The sequence below is a fragment of the Aquarana catesbeiana genome, linkage group LG10 (assembly GCF_042186555.1).
Source record: "Aquarana catesbeiana isolate 2022-GZ linkage group LG10, ASM4218655v1, whole genome shotgun sequence".
Lineage (NCBI taxonomy): Eukaryota > Metazoa > Chordata > Amphibia > Anura > Ranidae > Aquarana > Aquarana catesbeiana.
Genome location: NC_133333.1, coordinates 5,536,576 through 5,558,264, shown reverse-complemented (window position 1 = coordinate 5,558,264; position 21,689 = coordinate 5,536,576). Strand labels below are relative to the sequence as shown.

Genomic DNA, 21,689 nt, shown 5'->3' with positions numbered 1-21,689 from the left:
AATGGATGGATGGAGGGAATGGATGGATGGATGGAGGGAATGGATGGATGGAGGGAATGGATGGAGGGAATGGATGGATGGAGGGACTGGATGGAGGGAATGGATGGATGTAGGAAATGGATGGATGGAGGGAATGGATGGAGGGATCAAACTCCCCTTTTCCTTTTGCTGGGCTTCAGCTTGAATCTTCCCGCCCACACATCCCCTTCTCTGAGGCAGAACAGAGAACACTGCCGAGGAGAGTGAGCGGGGCAGACATAGGAGGGGAGAGCGGGAGGAGGAGGGGCAGAAGCTCTCTCTCCTCTCCTGTCTGGGTGTGAGGGCAGCAGGGGGAGGGGGGAGATCTGTCAGAGCTCTACTGAGCGGCTCTCCCTGTCTGTGATATGGAGATGTAGGTGAGCTCCGATCACAGGTCTCACTCACAGCCCGTATCTCTCCCTGTAGCAGAGCGAGGGGACTCGGGACTGTGTGGTGGCGGAGATCTCTGCTGCTGGAAGAGGCGGCTCTCTAATTAGGTAAACTAGCCAGCTGTGCGAGGCCCCTGTGACTGCGAGGCCTGAGGCTACTGCCTAATTCACCTAATTAGAGAGCCGCCTCTGCAGGGAGATACAGTTGTGGGGCAGATGAGAAAGGGGGTTACATTGTTGGGGCAGATTTGCAGGGGGGACAGTGATCTGAGGTGTGAAGGTGCAGGAATTGGGGCTGATCTAAGGCATGAGAGTGCAGGATGTTAATTAATCCCTATTACTCAAGTAATTTACAGCATTTACTTTATAAAAAATCCTTTTCGTGATTGAGAGTGCGAAGTTAAAATTTTGTTGTTAGAAAATCGGCACTCTCAATTTCTTTGAAAACACTGTGCTCAAAAGGTTGCCTACCCCTGGTATAGTGTGTTATTGTAGTGTAGTGTCTTTCTTTTTTTCTTTCTTTCTTCTCTCTCTCTTTCCTTCCTTCCTCTTTCCCTCTCTCTCTCTCTCTCCCTCCCTCCCTCTCTTTCCTTCTCTCTCTCTCTCTCTCTTTCCTTCTCTTTCTCTCTTTCCTTCTCTCTCTCTCTCTCTCTCTCTCTCTTTCTTTCCTTCTCTCTCTCTTTCCTTCCCTCCCTTCCTTCTCTCTCTCTTTCCTTCCTCTCCCCCCCTCTCTCTCTCTCTCTCTCTCTCTCTCTCTCTTCCTTCCTTCCTTCTCTCTCTCTCTTTCTTCCTTTCCATCATCTCTGAGCTCTATTGGTCATCACTGACTTACCCTGCTCAGCGGGGGCGGGCCTTATAGAACAGAGGCCGTATATGGGCAGCACAGAGCTTACTGGTTAGCCTTGCAGCACTGGGGTCCATGGTTCACATCCTGACCTGGACACTATCTGCATGGAGTTTGCATGTTCTCCCTGTGCTTGCGTGGGTTTCCTCCGGGTTCTCCGGTTTCCTCCCACACTATAAAAGACATGCTACTTTGCGTTGGTGGTGCAGTGGTGAGCATAGCTGCTTTCTAAGCAGATGACCCGGGTTCGATTCCCGGCCAACGCCATCTCCAAGATATCTGCCTCACCTTCTAAGTGTATTGAGTCCCCAGGGGGGAAAGTGCTATACAAGTTAAGTGTTGAGTATATATGAAAAAGGAAAGAGATTGTGGGACTTTATATGAAGCACACTACTAAATTAAACAAACCAATGAGCATAATAATTGTTTAATTACAAAGGGCATACATACATATAAATTGGTAGAGAAGGTATATATAATGTAATATAATAAAAAAGGTCTCGATAGATATCATCAAACCAGTTGATAGTACTGAATTTTTGGACTTTGGGTATGTGGGCCCAAATTGTACCGGTAACATTTCTACATGGATAAGAATGATTCGTTAACCACTTAAGGCCCGAGCCTCTTTCTGAGATTTGGTGTTAAAAACGTTTTTTTTTTGCTAGAAAATTACTTAGAACCCCCAAACATTATATATTTTTTTTCTAACACCCTAGAGAATAAAATGGCGGTCGTTGCAATACTTTCTGTCACGCCGTATTTGCGCAGCGGTCTTAAAAGCGCACTGTTTTTGGAAAAAAAAAAAAAACACTTTTTTAAATGAAAAAATAAGACAACAGTAAAGTTAGCCCAATTTTTTTTTTATATTGTGAAAGATAATGTTACGCCGAGTAAATTGATACCCAACATGTCACGTTTCAAAATTGCGTCCACTCGTGGAATGGCGACAAACTTTTACCCTTAAAAATCTCCATAGGCGACGTTTTAAAAAATTCCACAGGTTGCATGTTTTGCGTTACAGAGGAGGTCTGGGGCTAGAATTATTGTTCTCGCTCTACCGATCGCTGCGATACCTCACATGTGTGGTTTGAACACCGTTTTCATATGCGGGCGCTGCTCACGTATGCGTTCGCTTCTGCGCGCGAGCTCGGCGGGACAGGGCGTCTTTTTTTTTTACCTATTTATTTTAATCTATTTTCTTTATTTTGACACAGTTTTTTTTTAAAAACAAAACTTTGGGTCACTTTTATTCCTATTCTCCCTCTCCCGCCGCTGATAAAAGTGATCTTGCGGCGTATCCGCCGCAGAGACCACTATTATCTTGTAGCGGGCCGCCCTCTGAAGAAGAGGATACCGGGGTTATGGCAGCTAGCTGCTACCATAATAACGGTACTTCTCTTCAAACAGCCGACGTATTCCTGCGGTGGGCGGTCCGTAAGCGGTTAAAATAAAATAGAATAAAATACAGATATTGCATGTAGTTACTGTGATGTAGCATCGTAGGAAAGCTCTATGCGTTTCGCGGTCATAATACCACTCATCAGGAGCAGATGCATTTTTGGGAGGATCTATAATAGGGTAGAAAATGCCCAAGATAATATGATGGTAGAAAAAAGGGGGGAAGTATGGAAGAAGGAATAAAAAGAGGGGGGGGGAGCACAACGGACCCCAAACACTCTCACCTCGCTGTAGTAAATAGATAAAACTGTTGAGATTCGGGGCTATAGCCCCAAAAGCCACCCCCTAGCGACGCCACTGGTTGATGATATCAATAAATGGAGGCAATATAGAAGACGTCACCCCCCGGGAGCGGAGGCGGGAACACCTGCGGCAAGGCGGCAGCACCAACGCCAAATGAATACACGTAAAGATGAGATCTCCAATTAATTAAACACACAGATCCCGGTTCTTTCAGGGGAGAAATGACTGATCGTGTGTTCATAATAATCAGCACATTGATTATCAGCACAGCCCTATCAGATGTGCCACCACAGTTGCCCAAAAGGTACCCATCATCTGCCAGTCAGTGCCCCCTCAAGATCACCTGTCAGTGCCCAATAAAGTGCCAATCACTGCCAATTAGTGCCCACCACAGTGTCAGTCAGTGCCCATCACATTGCCAATCAGTGCCCTACAGTAACACCTGTCAGAACTTCATCATCAGTGCTTCCCATCAGTGCCACCTGCCAGTGCCAATCAGTGCCGCCTGTCAGTGCCGATCAGTACTGCCTATCAATGCCAATCAGTGCCGCCTGTCAGTGCCCATCACAGCCACCTGTCAGTGTCCATCACAGCTGCCTGTCAGTGCCCATCAGTGCCGCCTATTAGTGCCAATAAGTGCTGCATATCAGTGCTGCATATTAGTGCCCAGCAATTATACATATCTGTGCCCATCAGTGCCATGTTATGAGTGCCGCCTCATCAGTGCCACCTATCAGTGCCCACCAGTGCCGTCTATTAGTGTCAATCAGTGCTGCATATCAGTGCCGCCTATTGGTGCCCATCAATGCTGCATATTAGTGCCCAGCAATTATACATATCAGTGCCCATCAGTGCCGCCTCATCAATGCCCGTCAGTGAAGGAGAATTTTTTTTTTTATAACCAAAAACGAAGAAAAACGTTTTTGTTTTCAAAAATGTCGGTCTTTTTTAGTTTGTTTAGCAAAAAATAAAAACCGCAGAGCTGATCAAATACCACCAAAAGAAATCTCTATTTGTGGGAAGAAAGTGATAAAAATGTCACATGGTTACAGTGTAGCACGACCGCGCAATTGTCATTCAAAGTGCGACAGCGCTGAAAGCTGGAAATTGTCCTGGGCAGGAAAGGGGGGTGACGGTGCCCAGTATTGAAGGGGTTCATTTAGTAGTGTGCTTCATATAAAGTCCTTTTCTCAATGTACCAGGGATGGAGGTTGATGAACTATCATCGTCAGAGCCTCATACAAAGTCCCAACATTGTTTTTAGTTTTTCTTTTTCGTTGAGTAAATATGAACGGTGGAATAAAATTTAAACCCAAACGAATGAAGTGAATGTGCCGTATGTTTGTAGAAATTTTATTAAACATTTTTGAATAACAGATTTCTTGCAGGTGGATGTGATTGTTTTGTGTTCCCCTTTTCAGCCAGTAGGTGGAGCACTCGCCTCCTTTTCAGGTATTTTCTAGGCTCTCCTTCACAGCTTGGCTGGAGAAAGGCTCTAAAGATTGAGGCCGGGTTCACATAAGTGCGAGCCCAGCAGCTATCTGATACGTCATGAATGAAAGGTGCCCTGACTCCGCCCCCTCACTGCCGGTTCAGTTCAGGCGGCTCCATCCAATCAGACGCAGTGTGACAACCAACTGATGAAATAGATGTAACACTTTTAGATGAAATACTTATAAAGGTCACAAATATAAAGTGTCACCCCGCTCTCACCACAGATGAAGAAGAAATGTGGGTCACGTTGTGCGTTCTGGTGAGGGTTATCAGACGGATATCTGGTCGGTGGTCTACCGGGATGAATATCTGTAGGCTGTTCCACAATCTGCAATATCCACATGATTGCCCCCCTACCTGTGTCATCGCTTCTCTCCACACCTGTAAAGATTGTGATAGTGTTGAATGGTCCTACTTATTCCAAATTCTGCAACTCTACGGGATTGGACCTCGTTTTGGTGGCTTGGATATACGCCCCCTTTATATTGCCCCCGTGGCATGGATGCGCCCCCTTTATACTGCCCCAGTGGCATGGATACGCCCCCTTTATACTGCCCCGGTGGCATGGATACGCCCCCTTTATACTGCCCCGGTGGCATGGATACGCCCCCTTTATACTGCCCCGGTGGCATGGATATACACCCCCTTTATACTGCCCCGGATTGCATAGATATGCCCCCTTTATACTGCGCCAGGGGCATGGATACGCCCCCTTTATACTGCCCGGTGGCATGGATACGCCCACTTTATACTGCCCTGGTGGCGTGGATATGCCCCCTTTATACTGCGCCAGTGGCATGGATACGCCCCCTTTATACTGCCCCGGTGGCATGGATATACGCCCTCTTTATACTGCCCCGGTGGCATGGATATACGCCCTCTTTATACTGCCCCGGTGGCATGGATATACGCCCTCTTTATACTGCCCCGGTGGCACGCATCAGAGATAATTCCCATGGCCCTGACGCTTTTCCAATACATAGGGGTATCAGGGGCAGGGGTGTCCTTTGTTGCCCCCCTCCTGTTATCCTTGGCCATGGAATCCCTTGCCATACACATCCGTACTTCCCCTTTGATTAGAGCTCCCCCTATTGGTAACCATTGAGGAAGGTATTTTACTTTATGCAGATGATACTTTTCGTATACCTGGCCGACCCCTCGCCAATCCCTAAAAAGCACTTCTGGTTGAAATTGACACCTTTGGAGATCCTTCCGGCTTCTGTGTGAATCGGGACAAATTCCCCTTGGAGCAAATGGTGGTTCGTTCACTCCACCCGGATCCCAGGCCACAAATTGTTTCTTCAGTTAGATATCTCGGTATTACGGGTTCAACTGGCTACAAGGGCGAGTTCAGAGGGTGGTGATAAATGGGGAGTACTCAGAATGGTCAGGGGTGGGTAGTGGGGTCCCCAGGGTTCTGTGCTGGGACCAATCCTATTTAATTTGTTCATAAATGATCTGGAGGATGGGATAAACAGTTCAATCTCTGTATTTGCAGACGATACTAAGCTAAGCAGGGCAAAATAATATGATGGGACACTATTCCTCCCACTGACACCAATGATGGGGCACTATTCCTCCCACTGACACCAATGATGGGGCACTATTCCTCCCACTGACACCAATGATGGGGCACTATTCCTCCCACTGACACCAATGATGGGGCACTATTCCTCCCACTGACACCAATGATGGGGTACTATTCCTCCCACTGATACCAATGATGGGGCACTATTCCTCCCACTGACACCAATGATGGGGCACTATTCCTCCCACTGACACCAATGATGGGGCACTATTCCTCCCACTGACACCAATGATGGGGCACTATTCCTCTCACTGACACCAATGATGGGGCACTATTCCTCCCACTGATACCAATGATGGGGCACTATTCCTCCCACTGACACCAACGATGGGGCACTATTCCTCCCACTGACACCAATGATGGGGCACTATTCCTCCCACTGACACCAATGATGGGGCACTATTCTCCCAATAAAACCAATGATGGGGCACTATTCCTCCCACTGATACCAATGATGGGGCACTATTCCTCCCACTGACACCAATGATGGGGCACTATTCCTCCCACTGACACCAATGATGGGGCACTATTCTCCCAATAAAACCAATGATGGGGCACTATTCCTCCCACTGATACCAATGATGGGGCACTATTCCTCCCACTGACACCAATGATGGGGCACTATTCCTCCCGCTGACACCAATGATGGGGCACTATTCCTCCCACTGATACCAATGATGGGGCACTATTCTCCCAATAAAACCAATGATGGGGCACTATTCTCCCAATAAAACCAATGATGGGACACTATTCTCCCAATAAAACCAATGATGGGGCACTATTCTCCCAATAAAACCAATGATGGGGCACTATTCCTCCCACTGACACCAATGATGGGGCACTATTCCTCCCACTGACACCAATGATGGGGCACTATTTCTCCCACTGACACCAATCATGGGGCACTATTCCTCCCACTGACACCAACGATGGGGCACTATTCCTCCCACTGACACCAACGATGGGGCACTATTCCTCCCACTGACACCAATGATGGGGCACTATTCCTCCCATTGACACCAATGATGGGGCACTATTTCTCCCACTGACACCAATCATGGGGCACTATTCCTCCCACTGACACCAATGATGGGGCACTATTCCTCCCACTGACACTAACGATGGGGCACTATTCCTCCCACTGACACCAATGATGGGACACTATTCCTCCCATTAACACTAATGATGGGGCACTATTCCTCCCATTAACACCAATGATGGGGGACTATTCCTCCCACTGACACCAATGATGGGGCACTATTCCTCCCATTAACACTAATGATGGGGCACTATTCCTCCCATTAACACCAATGATGGGGCACTATTCCTCCCACTGTTACCAATGATGGGGCACTATTCCTCCCACTGACACCAATGATGGGGCACTATTCCTCCCACTGATACCAATTATGGGGCACTATTCCTTCCACTGACACCAATGATGGGGCACTATTCCTCCCACTGATACCAATGATGGGGCACTATTCCTCCCACTGATACCAATGATGGGGCACTATTCCTCCCACTGACACACATAGGTTGGACTTGTGTCTTTTTTCAGCCTCACCTTCTATGATTCCAGTATATATCTCATAGTTTGTAGACAATATGACTTTTACACAAACCAATCAATAAACACTTATTGGGATTCTTTTTTTAGCATGTAGCAGAATACAGTGCGAGGGGTTAACCTCTCCAGAGAGAATAGTTCTGTTTTGTATTCCAGGGTCGGGATGAGGCCTCATGGCGGGGAGTCAGCGATTGCGATATCCTCGGCATTCCACGGGGCGTGGACCCCGCCCTCCCCCCAGCAGAACTTTGGACTCGGCGGAGGATCCGACGCACTTCACAGAGACTCTTCGGAGAAGCTCAGAGGCACCATGGCCGAGTTCACCACCGCCGCCGAGTACGAGGCCAAGATGAACCCGCGCATCTATCTGGAGTCCTACTTCCACCTGGGATCGGGGAGCCTGGCCGACGATTTCCTGAGATTCGCCATCGGGAAGATGCACAAAGTCTTCTCATCAGGTATTCCGCCTGTCCCCCGAGCGACCAATCAGAATTCAGATATATATGGCAGCTCTTAGCTGATACACGGTACACAGCAATCCTAAACGACCAATCAGAATTCATTTATCAGCAATCTAACTGCTGATATCTGAATGCACCAATCCTGACCCTGATGAAGGGGGGCGGCGTTAGGGCCCCAAAACCCATTGGCTACTCCCCTCCCCCACTTCTGTTTGTTTGGAATGAGCCGTGTACGTTAGTTGTGATCATCTGCTCTATACACATCCCATAATCTCATCTCCGGAGACAGCAAGGCGGGGGGGCTACACTCCTACATACAGGGGGGCTACATTCCTACATACAGGGGGGCTACACTCCTACATACAGGGGGGCTACACTCCTACATACAGGGGGGCTACATTCCTACATACAGGGGGGCTACACTCCTACATACAGGGGAGCTACACTCCTACATACAGGGGGGCTACATTCCTACATACAGGGGGGCTACATTCCTACATACAGGGGGGCTACATTCCTACATACAGGGGGGCTACACTCCTACATACAGGGGGGCCAAGACAGGGGGGCTACATTTCTACATACAGGGGGGCTACACTCCTACATACAGGGGGGCCAAGACAGGGGGGCTACATTCCTACATACAGGGGGGCTACATTCCTACATACAGGGGGGCTACACTCCTACATACAGGGGAGCTACACTCCTACATACAGGGGGGCTACATTCCTACATACAGGGGGGCTACATTCCTACATACAGGGGGGCTACACTCCTACATACAGGGGGGCTACACTCCTACATACAGGGGAGCTACACTCCTACATACAGGGGGGCTACATTCCTACATACAGGGGGGCTACACTCCTACATACAGGGGGGCTACATTCCTACATACAGGGGGGCTACACTCCTACATACAGGGGGGCCAAGACAGGGGGGATACATTTCTACATACAGGGGGGCCAAGACAGGGGGGCTACATTCCTACATACAGGGGGATCAAGACAGGGGGGCTACATTCCTACATACAGAGGGGCTACATTCCTACATACAGGGGGGCTACATTCCTACATACAGGGGGGCTACATTCCTACATACAGGGGGGCCAAGGCAGGGGGGCTACATTTCTACATACAGGGGGGCCAAGACAGGGGGGCTACATTCCTACATACAGGGGGATCAAGACAGGGGGGCTACATTCCTACATACAGGGGGGCTACATTCCTACATACAGGGGGGCTACATTCCTACATACAGGGGGGCTACATTCCTACATACAGGGGGGCCAAGGCAGGGGGGCTACATTTCTACATACAGGGGGGCCAAGACAGGGGGGCTACATTCCTACATACAGGGGGATCAAGACAGGGGGGCTACATTCCTACATACAGAGGGGCTACATTCCTACATACAGGGGGGCTACATTCCTACATACAGGGGGGCTACATTCCTACATACAGGGGGATCAAGACAGGGGGGCTACATTCCTACATACAGAGGGGCTACATTCCTACATACAGGGGGGCTACATTCCTACATACAGGGGGGCCAAGGCAGGGGGGCTACATTTCTACATACAGGGGGGCCAAGACAGGGGGGCTACATTCCTACATACAGGGGGATCAAGACAGGGGGGCTACATTCCTACATACAGGGGGCTACATTCCTACATACAGGGGGATCAAGACAGGGGGGCTATATTCCTACATACAGGGGGCTACATTCCTACATACAGGGGGACCAAGGCAGGGGGGCTACATTTCTACATACAGGGGGACCAAGGCAGGGGGGCTACATCCCTACATACAGGGGGACCAAGGCAGGGGGGCTACATTCCCACATTAATTGGGACCAAGGCAGGGGGGCTACATTCCTACATAGAGTGGGACCAAGGCAGGGGGGCTACATTCTTATATACAGCAGGACCAAGATATCTGAAATTTAAACAGGTAATCTGTCAGATTAGGCAACCCGTCAGAATTGGTAATGGAAGTGATGTTGCATTGCCGCCATCTTGCTACACCCCGCACTCCTCCACAGTAAGGATACACTGAGAAGGCGGCAAGCGGACATCTTGTTACACCCACCGGAGTTTTGCATTTCACACTTATTTTTAACAGTAAATGCAGCTTATAAGGTGAAATACAGGTTTTAGAAATCCGTCGGACTGTTTAGATGTTGAATTATAAAAGCAGCGACAAGCCTGCTGATCTCACAGGTTTGCTAATCTGACAGAACACCGCTGCTTTTATAATTCAACATGTAAATAATCCGATGGATTTCCAAATCCTATATTTCACTTTATAAGCTCCGTTTACTGAAAAAAATAAGTGTGAAATGCAAAACTCCGGTGGGTGTAACAAGATGTCCGCTTGCCCCCTTCTCGGTGTATCCTTACTGTGGAGTAGTGCGGGGTGCAGCAAGATGGCGGCGATGGAACTAGGGTTGCCACCTTTTCTTCAAGCCAAACTTGAACAGTTTAGCGGCCCGGGACACCTTTGGATGCCCCAAGGAGAATCGTAATGCGGTACTCATAGCATGCCTCAGTGAACAGTGGGTGTGTCCAAATTGCTGACATCATCGCCCTGCCCCCCCCCCCCCCCCCCATTGATGCCGAACCTGCCCCTAGACATCCGTCCGCAGCTCCCGGACAGCAATAGATTGTGTGTGACTATCTTGGTTACTTGGGGAGCCACAGCCCAGTCTCTGAATAATGTGTTCGGGTTTCAGGCAGACTGAAACCCGGACACATGATTCAAAACCCGGACTGTCCGGGTGAATCCTGGACAGGTGGCAGCCCTAGATGGAACGTCACTTCCGTTACCAATTCTGACGGGTCGCCATATCTGATGGAACACCAGCATCAGTGTATGATCCGGGTCCGCCTCTGGACGGCGTGCGTTCCACGGACGGCGGAAGTCGCCTCACTGGTTTGCGAAACCTGAAATGCGTCAACGCGTTTCGCCCCTCCTCCAGGGCGTGATCAAGGACATGACTTCTGGTTTCGGATGGTAAAATTTATATACGATGAGCGGTTACCTCCTCTCCTCCATATAGCCAATAGTAAGCATCCAAATCTGTCTGGTGTAATCAAACACCAACTTCCTCTGTGTAACATCACTTCCTGTTAGTTATAAGTGATTCCAAAAACTTTATTGACTAATGTTGTATACATATAATACAACATACTATGAAATAGAAATCATTACATTACAACCCTATATTTAAAAGAAAAGCAACAATGCATAAAACATTGATAACCTCATTATTTACAAAAGAGTAAGTATAAAAATGAAAATAACATTTTTAAAAAATTAAATGAAATAAAATAAAAAATATTAAAAATAAATATAACAGTGAAATAAAAATAAAATGAAAATGATAATAAAATAATATAAACAATGAAAACAAATTACCAATTAGACAGGAAACAATTCAAATCCAATTCTATATTTAGGCCAAAAGGTGGCTACGTTCCTACATACATTGGGACCAAGGCAGGGTGGCTACATTCCTACATACAATGGGGCCAAGAGAGGGGGGCTATGTTCCTACATACAGTGGGACCAAGGCAGGGTGGCTACATTCCTACATACAATGGGACCAAAGCAGGGAGGCTACGTCCCTACATACATTGGGACCAAGGCAGGGTGGCTACGTTCCTACATATATTGGGACCAAGGCAGAGTGGCATCGTTCCTACATACATTGGGACCAAGGCAGGGTGGCTACGTTCCTACATACAATGGGACCAAAGCAGGGGGGCTATGTTCCTACATACATTGGGACCAAGGCAGGGTGGCTACGTTCCTACATACAGTGGGACCAAAGCAGGGTGGCTACGTTCCTACATACATTGAGACCAAGGCAGGGTGGCTACGTTCCTACATACATTGAGACCAAGGCAGGGTGACTACGTTCCTACATACATTGGGACCAAGGCAGGGTGGCTATGTTCCTACATACATTGAGACCAAGGCAGGGTGGCTACGATCCTACATACAGGGGGACCAAGGCAGGGTGGCTACAATCCTAACATACATTCGCAGCAAGGCAGGGGGGCTACATTCCTACATACAACAAAAAAGACATTTGGCGATTAAAAATTATATTCAAGAATGAATTCTTAAACTAGAGTTTATTGTATTTGTTTGCAGACTGATAACCTTTTCCCCAGAATTGCATATTTCAGGGTGTGGTCATCCTTTCTACCCATCCAGTCTGCACTGCTCAGTTGTCGGACATTGATGGTGGGCGGTAACGGTCTCACATTGTCCTTCCCAGGTGCGGTGAAAGGCGACACCCTCATTGATATTGGCTCCGCCCCTTCCATCTACCAGCTCCTCTCCTCCTGTGAAGTCTTTAATGAGATTATCGCCACCTGGTTCACACAGAGCGAACTGCAACAGCTGCAGAAATGGCAGAACAAAGAATCCGATGCTTTCGATTGGTCATCCATACTGAGGCACGTCTGTGAGCTGGAAGGAAATAAGTAAGTGTATTATGTTCAGCAATGATTTCCATGGTGTCAGAGAATTTATAGATCATTCCTCCCGACTCTCCGCCATAGACATCCTAAAGAGAAATAATATTGCTGAGCCTCCATGTTTAATGGAACTGAAATCCAATGAATGAAGGAGGCGGGGAGGAAAGAGCTAGATGATGCTGGATGTCCTCCAGCCAGGCTCTATCTGACTTGCTGCAGCTTCTAATGCACGTTATGAGAAGCTCACAGTGTGCAGGGAAATCAGAGGAAGCCGTTTCAGTCTAGGAGAGGAGCCGGTACAACTGTGCAAAACTGAGGGAGGATCTAAACACACAGTATCTGACAAAAGTAAGTACACCCCTCAGTGACATTTGTGTAAATCTTTTCTTCTCTCTTTTCATGTGACAACACTGAAGAAATGACACTTGTCTACAATGTAAAGTAGTGAGTGTACAGCTTGAATAACAGTGTAAATTTGCTGTCCCCTCAAAATAACTCAACACACAGCCATTAATGTCTAAACCGCTGGCAACAAAAGTCAGTACACCCCTAAGTGAAAATCTCCAAATTGGGCCCAATCAGCCATTTTCCCTCCCCGGTGTCATGTGACTCGTTAGTATTACAAGGTCTCAGGTGTGAATGGGGAGCAGGTGTGTAAAATTTGGTGTTATCGCTCTCACTCTCTCATACTGGTCACTGGAAGTACAACATGGCACCTCATGGCAAAGAACTCTCTGAGGATCTGAGAAAAAGAATTGTTGCTCTACATAAAGATGGCCTAGGCTATAAGAAGATTGCCAAGACCCTGAAACTGAGCTGCAGCACGGTGGCCAAGACCATACAGCGGTATAACAGGACAGGTTCCACTCAGAACAGGCCTCGCCATGGTCCACCAAAGAAGTTGAGGTCACGTGATCAGCGTCATATCCAGAGGTTGTCTTTGGGAAATAGACGTATGAGTGCTGCCAGCATTGCTGCAGAGGTTGTAGGGGTGGGGGGGTCAGCCTGTCAGTGCTCAGACCATACGCCGCACGCTGCATCAAATTGGTCTGCATGGCTGTCATCCCAGAAGGAAGCCTCTTCTAAAGATGATGAACAAGAAAGTCCACAAACAGTTTGCTGAAGACAAGCAGACTAAGGACATGGATTACTGGAACCATGTCCTGTGGTCTGATGAGACCAAGATAAACGTATTTGGTTCAGATGGTGACAAGCGTGTGTGGGGGCAACCAGGTGAGGAGGACAAAGACAAGTGTGTCTTGTCTACAGTCAAGCATGGTGGTGGGAGTGTCATGGTCTGGGGCTGCATGAGTGCTGCCGGCACTGGGGGGCTACAGATCATTGAGGGGACCATGAATACCAACATGTACTGTGACATACTGAAGCAGAGCATGATCCCCTCCCTTCAGAGACTGGGCCGCAGGGCAGTATTCCAACATGATAACCACCCCAAACACACCTCCAAGACCACCACTGCCTTGCTAAAGAAGCTGAGGGTAAAGGTGATGGACTGGCCAAGCATGTCTCCAGACCTAAACCCTATTGATCATCTGTGGGACATCCTCAAACAGAAGGTGGAGGAGCGCAAGGTCTCTAACATCCACCAGCTCCGTGATGTCATCATGGAGGAGGGGAAGAGGACTCCAGTGACAACCTGTGAAGCTCTGGTGACCTCCATGCCCAAGAGGGTTAAGGCAGTGCTGGAAAATTAAAAAAAGGAGGAGGATTTTAGGGACTTTAAGGAAGCCAAAACCTGATAAGGTCACATATTTCCATCCCTATTAAGTCAAGAGGAGGGGAGCAAGGGAAGAGGGACTTTGTATGAAGCACATGGTAGCGAGAAAGAAGTTTAGCTGAACAAAGGAAATATTATTCATGTAGAATTGTAAACATATAATGTTATTATCAGGTTATTTTGATAAGCACAGTAACAATGATGATAACAAAAAAGTGTCTCAAAATGTTACCACTGGTGTCAAGGTACAAAATATAGGCATGGTAATAAAGAACAGACAAATTAATGGCGATAATGTCTCCCTGCACATCGGACCTCACACAGCTTGGAATCTTTTCCCCTTAGCTGGCTCCTTGTCCACACGAGGTGAACTTGAACTCTTTCGCTCTCCTTCACTGGTAATTTAGTCTCCCACTCTCACCACCTGGTTCACCATGGTTCTTTGCCACCACTTCCCCTGGCAACCTTCGGCCGACCAGCTTTCACTTTAGTATCATCCTTCCTCACCAGTACGGGCCCTTCCCTACACTCTCACCCTGGCCACCTTATGTGACCCCCCCAAACCTAGTTTCGATTAACTTTCACTCCCTCACAGAGATGCCTCGTGGCAGCTAAACTACTTTCTCGCTACCATGTGCTTCATACAAAGTCCCTCCTCCCTTGCTCCCCTCCTCAGTGCTGGAAAATAATGGCGGCCACACAAAATATTGACACTTTGGGCCCAATTTGGACATTTTCACTTAGGGGTGTACTGACTTTTGTTGCCAGCGGTTTAGACATTAATGGCTGTGTGTTGAGTTATTTTGAGGGGACGGCAAATTTACACCTTTATACAAGCTGTACACTCACTACTTTACATTGTAGACAAAGTGTCGGTTCACACTGAGGCAGCACGACTTGCAGCGCGACTGCCTCAGGCGACCTGCACACGACTTCTGTATAGAAGTCAATGCAAGTCGCCTGAAGTCGCCCCCAAAGTAGTACAGGAACCTTTTTCTAAGTCGGAGCGACTTGTGTCGTTCCTATTAGAATGGTTCCATTGTACAGAATGGAGCGCGACTTGTCAAGCGGCTAAGTCGCCTGACAAGTTGCCCCAGTGTGTGAACTGAGTCTTAGGCTGCTTTCACACTGGGCTGGTGGGGGCGTCGGTGGTAAAACAGCGATATTTTTAGCGCTGCTTTACCGTCGTTTTTGCGGCAGTATTCGCCCGCTAGCGGTGCGGTTTTAACCCCCGCTGGCGGCCGAAAAAGGGTTAAAACCGCTCGCATAGCGCGGCTATAGCCGCGGTATTGCCGCGGTATAGCCGCGCTGCCCCATTGATTTCAATGGGCAGGAGCGGTTTAGGAGCGGTGAATACACAGCTCCTTCACCGCTCCAAAAATGCGGCTTGCAGGAGTTTTTTTTCTTCTCCTGCCAGCGCACCGCTTCAGTGTGAAAGCCCTCGGGCTTTCACACTGAACAAACAGTAGCGGCTGTTTTGGGTCGGTTTGCAGGCGGTATTTTCAGCGCAATAACGCCTGCAAACCGCCCCAGTGTGAAAGGGGTCTTAGTGTTGTCACATGAAAAGATAGAAGAAAAGATTTACACAAATGTGAGGGGTGTACTTACTTTTGTGAGATACTGTAATTAAAATAACGAATCTCAATCTGTTACAGAGTGACCACCAAGGAGAAGGAAGAGAAGCTGAGGGGAAAAATAAAGCAGGTTTTGCACTGTGACGTCAGCAAGAGCAATCCTCTGGCACCGGTCGAAGCTCCCAAAGCCGATTGCGTCACTGCCACCGTCTGCCTGGAAGCGGCCTGCAAAAATTTCGAGGCCTACGGCGTGGCCCTCAGGCACCTGTCCAACCTTCTCAAACCCAACGGGCACCTGCTGCTGGCGGGGGACCTGGCCGCCAACTACTACGAGGTCGGCACCGAGAAGGTGTTCTCGCTGCCCGTCAACGAGAAGTTCCTCAAAGAATCGATTTCCGCAAACGGCTATCGTATCATAGAGCTGGCCACTTTCGGGAAGCCTGCCGACGCCGACCCCGACCTCTCCGACTACGAGGGGTTCTACTTCGCCCACGCCCAGAAAGTGTAACTGCGATTCCAGGGAGGGCTAGCCGGGGAGGCCTGGGACTAACACAACAGTGTGTGGTCACCAAACACAACGCCTGGGTATGCATTTCCACTGTGCCACCAATTTAGAGAAATTCGAGTTTAAGGACATCACACTGTAGCTGAGCGATTGTGTCAAGATTAGGAATCAGTTGTCTTCCTGTATTTTTTCGCTGTAGTGTCCTGTGTGCCCTTATGATCCAGTATTTACAATAAAGACACGGTGTGCGGCTGTCCAGATCTTCTCGTATATTTCCTGCTTGGCTCAGCATTAGCCAGAACCTGGGGCTCCTTCTTCCTGGAGGTAACAAATTTGTCCACCTGATTTGAATCTACCTGTGCGGTGAAGTCTGCTTTGCTACATTAAGATTAGGAATCGGGTCACTATGAAGTAGCTCCTCTGTGTATCTGTCGCTGTGTCCTATAGATCAGGATTCCCCATCTCGTATCTGTTAAAGTAGAATTTAGATCCTCTTTTGCAAAATTGGAGATTTCTAGATGAAGGACATCACACTGTAGCTGAATGAGGATGTGGAGCTCCGGAATCCGCCTACCAAGAAGTAGATACTCTGTGAAATTATCACTGTGTCATATAGATCAGGATTTCATTCCATTTTAGACATTTTCTAATTCCTCATCTCGTACAGTATCTCCCAAAAGTAAGTACACCCCTCAGTGACATTTGTGTAAATATTTTCTTCTCTCTTTTCATGTGACAACACTGAAGAAATGACACTTGTCTACAATGTAAAGTAGTGAGTGTACAGCTTGTATAACAGTGTAAATTTGCTGTCCCCTCAAAATAACTCAACACACAGCCATTAATGTCTAAACCGCTGACAACAAAAGTCAGTACACCCCTAAGTGAAAATCTCCAAATTGGGCCCAAAGTGTCAATATTTTGTGTGGCCACCATTATTTTCCAGCACTGCCTTAACCCTCTTGGGCATGGAGGTCACCAGAGCTTCACAGGTTGTCACTGGAGTCCTCTTCCCCTCCTCCATGATGACATCACGGAGCTGGTGGATGTTAGAGACCTTGCGCTCCTCCACCTTCTGTTTGAGGATGTCCCACAGATGATCAATAGGGTTTAGGTCTGGAGACATGCTTGGCCAGTCCATCACCTTTACCCTCAGCTTCTTTAGCCAGGCAGTGGTGGTCTTGGAGGTGTGTTTGGGGTGGTTATCATGTTGGAATACTGCCCTGCGGTCCAGTCTCTGAAGGGAGGGGATCATGCTCTTTTTTTTTTTTTTCCGATCCTCAGAGAGTTCTTTGCCATGAGGTGCCATGTTGTACTTCCAGTGACCAGTATGAGAGAGTGAGAGCGATAACACCAAATTTAACACACCTGCTCCCCATTCACACCTGAGATCTTGTAACACTAACCAGTCACATGACACCGGGGAGGGAAAATGGCTAATTGGGCCCAATAATAACACTTTTCACTTAGGGGTGTACTGACTTTTGTTGCCGGCGGTTTAGACATTAATGGCTGTGTGTTGAGTTATTTTGAGGGGACAGCAAATTTACACTGTTATACAAGCTGTACACTCACTACTTTACATTGTAGACAAGTGTCATTTCTTCAGTGTTGTCACATGAAAAGATAGAAGGAAAGATTTACAAAAATGTGAGGGGTGTACTTACTTTTGTGAGATACTGTATGTGCTAAAGTAGAATTTAGGTACTCTATGGCTAAAAATTTCTAGATCATGGACATCCCACTGTAGCTGACCGAATATGTTGGGATTAGGAATCAGGTCACGAAAGCTGGTGTTCCGTCTAAATCGGCGACCCATCAGATTAGGTAACGGAAGTGACGTTCCGTCAGCTGCGCATGCGTTCCACCACTACCAGGTTTACTAATCTAAAAACACCTGCAGTCAGAAGAAGGCGGCAGCGGACATCTTACTACACCCAGCTACGTCTTGAATTTCACAGTAATTTTAGCAAAAAAGTGAGCGTATATAAATAGATAAATATAGTTTACTGACATCTGTGATGCTAAAATGACTGTGAATGTCAAGACGTAGCTGGGTGTAGTAAGATGTCCGCTGCAGTCTTCTTCTGACTGCAGTTGTTCTGTCAGATGGGCAAACCTGGTGGCGGCGGAACGCGCGCGCAGCTGACGTAACGTCACTTCCGCTAACTAATCTGACGGGTCGCCGATTCTGACGGAACACCGGCCACAGATAGATGGAAACTTGACCCGTTCTGCAGGGACCGGACAAATTTCAGTCCATCTATGGCCATTCCCATTCGAGAACAGTCGATCTAAGGCCAGTCTGCTCTCGTATGGGCCTAAGATATAAAAACAGACAAAGTAATCCGCGCTACCTATAATAGAAAAATTCATAAATCAGCAGCCAGCATCAAATTTGTTGATCGCAAATACCAAAACTAAAATATCAATGTGCAGCACTAATAAAATATAATATAACATATAAAGTCCATATTAGTAGATGATGAAGAGAACAGAGGAAAGCCCCGCGCCAGCTTCAGTGTGACGGGTAATACACACAACGCCACAAATATTATTATAAAATATATATTATTATTTGCTGACGGCACCACATCCCCGATATGAAAGTATTTTGATAGGAAATGAATGATGGGACTTTTAGGGTGCCACAAATAGATCAAAACAAACAGATATCTAAAAATATCAAATGTATTTATACATACAATCATCGGGATAATCACCATACAGTAACCATATAGTGGATGAACAGCAGTAATTTCTTGCTCTACATGTTTCGCCATACGATGGCTTCATCAGGAGATAATTCCTGCATGTATGGTCACTATAATTTAAGAACGGTATCTTAGAGACGTACAAAAATCATTGTATACTATATAACATCTTCTTACAGATACTAAACACATCAAAAAATCTCAAACAGGATAAACCTAATTCAGTACAACCCACCGGAATCAATATATATCCAATCAATGTGAGATTAACAACTCAAAATGTCAAGAGGACATTGACGTTATAGGAGATATTTGGTGCACCACAGAGGAGGGCACAGGAACTTCAATGGTAATACGGGCATTGATCGGATATATATTGATTCAGGTAGGGCAAACGACCACCCTAGACCCCCCCCCCCCCCCCGCTGTTTGCTGGTCCATTGGCACTTACCCCATCTAGACGGCGGGCACATCGGGTAGCGCTGGGGATATGGTTGCCACCTGTGGCTGATTAAGGTGGTAATTAAACTCACTTGGTGCCTTCTCTGCATTTAATTAGCCTCAGAACCCGTGTAATTCATATGTGTTCGGGGGTTTAAAGGTATGAGGTGGCAACTCTAGCTGGGGTGGGCACATCTGGCAGCACCGGGGATCGGGCACATCGGGTAGCAGCAGGGATTGGGGCAGCAGTGGGCAGCGGCTCCTGTGTCTTCTCCTCCTCACTTCCGCCGTGTGTCTCCTCCCCTCCTCTTAGGCATCCAATAGGATTGCCTGTCCTTTCAGCCAAATTGAGTGACGGGTATCAGACCCGCTTCCTGATTGGCCGTGAGGAGGATTAGTGTTGCAACAGCGAATATTCATTCGCTGTTGCAACACACCTGGGTGGGCTCCGGACGCAATGCTCTACGCCCCCCAAAGCCCACCCTATTTTAAAGCCTATTAGAGCCTCTGGCTCTAATCAGGTGCTTTCAAAAAACAGCCCCCCCCCCCTCCGCCATAGGAATTCATGCGCCCGGTGTCCTGAAAGCAGCCAGGCGCATGGATATGGAGGGTGGTGCCCATGTGCCCACAATGGAGGGGCCGCCCCTAATTCACACCTATGGCATTTTTAGTGCTTTTTGCAGATTTGCACTGCGGTCCATATAACATGACTTCCTATGGAACACGTTGTGTAGTGCAAAATCTGCAGAATGCAAAAAGGCACTAAAAATGCTAAATAGGTGTGAATCAGTCAGGATGAGGAATCAGGTCACCGAGAAGTCGCTACGCTCAACGCTGTATCCTGTCCTAGGCCAACAAGGCCCAGGCCTAGGGCAGCACTTTGCAGGGGGGCAGCACAGAAAGAGTCCCCGCCGGCTTGCGCTACACTGTTAGTGTAGCACCAGGCCTATGGGGCGGACTGGGCTGAGAGGCAAATTAGTCTAGCGCCCCCATAAATCGTCCTCACTGGTTCCGGTATGTGGGTGGCTGGCATTCCGCAACTGTGTGTGTGGGGGGGGGGGGGGGGTCCTCTCATCCTGGACCACAAACCTTCCTCACTGTGCTCTATGTTTTCTGCTGCACCATTGGCATGGTTATATCTTCTTAGTCCTCTCCATAAAAATGATCAGAAAGTTGTGCTTAACTACATGCCGATCAGCCAGAATGGCGCAGCCCCTTCACTGCCAGTGACATTTTTACAGTAATCAATGCATTTTTAATCGCACTGATGGCTGTATTAATGCCAATGGTCCCAAAAATGTGTCAAAATTGTCAGAAAAATAAAAACCGCAGAGGTGAACAAATACCACCAAAAGAAAGCTCTATTTGTGTTAAAAAAAAGGAGGCCAATTTTGTTTGGAAGCCACGTCGCACGACCGCGCAATTGTCAGTTAAAGCGACGCAGTGCCGAATTTCAAAAAGTGCTCTGGTCTTCGGCCAGCCAAATGGTCCGGGGCTTAAGTGATTAAAGTAGAACTATAGGCAACACTTTTTTTTTTTTCATTTTGGATAGAGTAAAGGAGGGTTATAACCCCTGTCAGTTTATTTTTTACCATCTCACTGCAGAGATTTTCCTTCACTTCCTGCCCCATAGCCAAACAGGAAGTGAGAGGAAATCTATGCAAATTAAGGGAATCCATTGCCCCCCCCCCCCCAAGCCCTTATAACTAGTGTCCCCACTCGAAAATTTCAGGGCGGGTCTTAAACAGCAAGGGGTGTGGCCTTGACAGGAAGGGGTGGGTCATATTGAAATTAGGGGGTGCACGAGTTTAGTCAGGCCCAGGGCAGGACAAAACCTAAATACACTACTGGCTACTCTAAATGTATCACTGTGACTTATACAGCCCATTACAATGTATCCACATTTCACACATCACCACTTCCCAACTTCCATTGAGATGAAGGAGATTTTAGATACTTTATAGCAAATTTGGAAAGATTTCTAGATGAAGGACATCACACTGCAGCTGAAGGAGGATGTAGAGCTCCGGAATCCGCTCACCAAGAAGTGCCGACTAAAAGAAAACCGGACATAACACAACATAACACAAAACACAACACAACACAACACAACACAACATAACATAACATAACATAACACAAAACACAACACAACACAACACA

At 47.6% G+C, this 21,689-nt stretch overlaps 1 protein-coding gene and 1 non-coding gene across 2 annotated transcripts; both read left to right on the top strand.

Moving 5' to 3' along the window:
* The first annotated feature begins 1,445 nt into the window (after positions 1 to 1,445).
* On the top strand, positions 1,446 to 1,517 carry TRNAR-UCU (transfer RNA arginine (anticodon UCU)). Its single transcript has one exon. It is a non-coding gene; the product is annotated as a tRNA-Arg (tRNA).
* Positions 1,518 to 7,824: 6,307 nt separating this feature from the next.
* On the top strand, positions 7,825 to 16,631 carry LOC141110265 (nicotinamide N-methyltransferase-like). The gene is made up of 3 exons (XM_073601550.1): positions 7,825 to 8,065; positions 12,356 to 12,563; positions 15,948 to 16,631. The coding sequence occupies exons 1-3, from the start codon at positions 7,918 to 7,920 to the stop codon at positions 16,372 to 16,374; spliced, it is 783 nt and encodes a 260-aa protein (XP_073457651.1). The 5' UTR covers positions 7,825 to 7,917; the 3' UTR covers positions 16,375 to 16,631.
* Positions 16,632 to 21,689: the final 5,058 nt, after the last annotated feature.

What these genes read in the sequence shown, in the direction of transcription:
- LOC141110265 (XM_073601550.1), top strand. Translation starts at nt 7,918, where the DNA reads ATGGCCGAGTTCACCACCGCCGCCGAGTACGAGGCCAAGATGAACCCG. An exon ending in GCACAAAGTCTTCTCATCAG is followed by an intron (nt 8,066 to 12,355) that starts GTATTCCGCCTG and finishes TGTCCTTCCCAG; the next exon opens with GTGCGGTGAAAGGCGACACC. An exon ending in TGTGAGCTGGAAGGAAATAA is followed by an intron (nt 12,564 to 15,947) that starts GTAAGTGTATTA and finishes AATCTGTTACAG; the next exon opens with AGTGACCACCAAGGAGAAGG.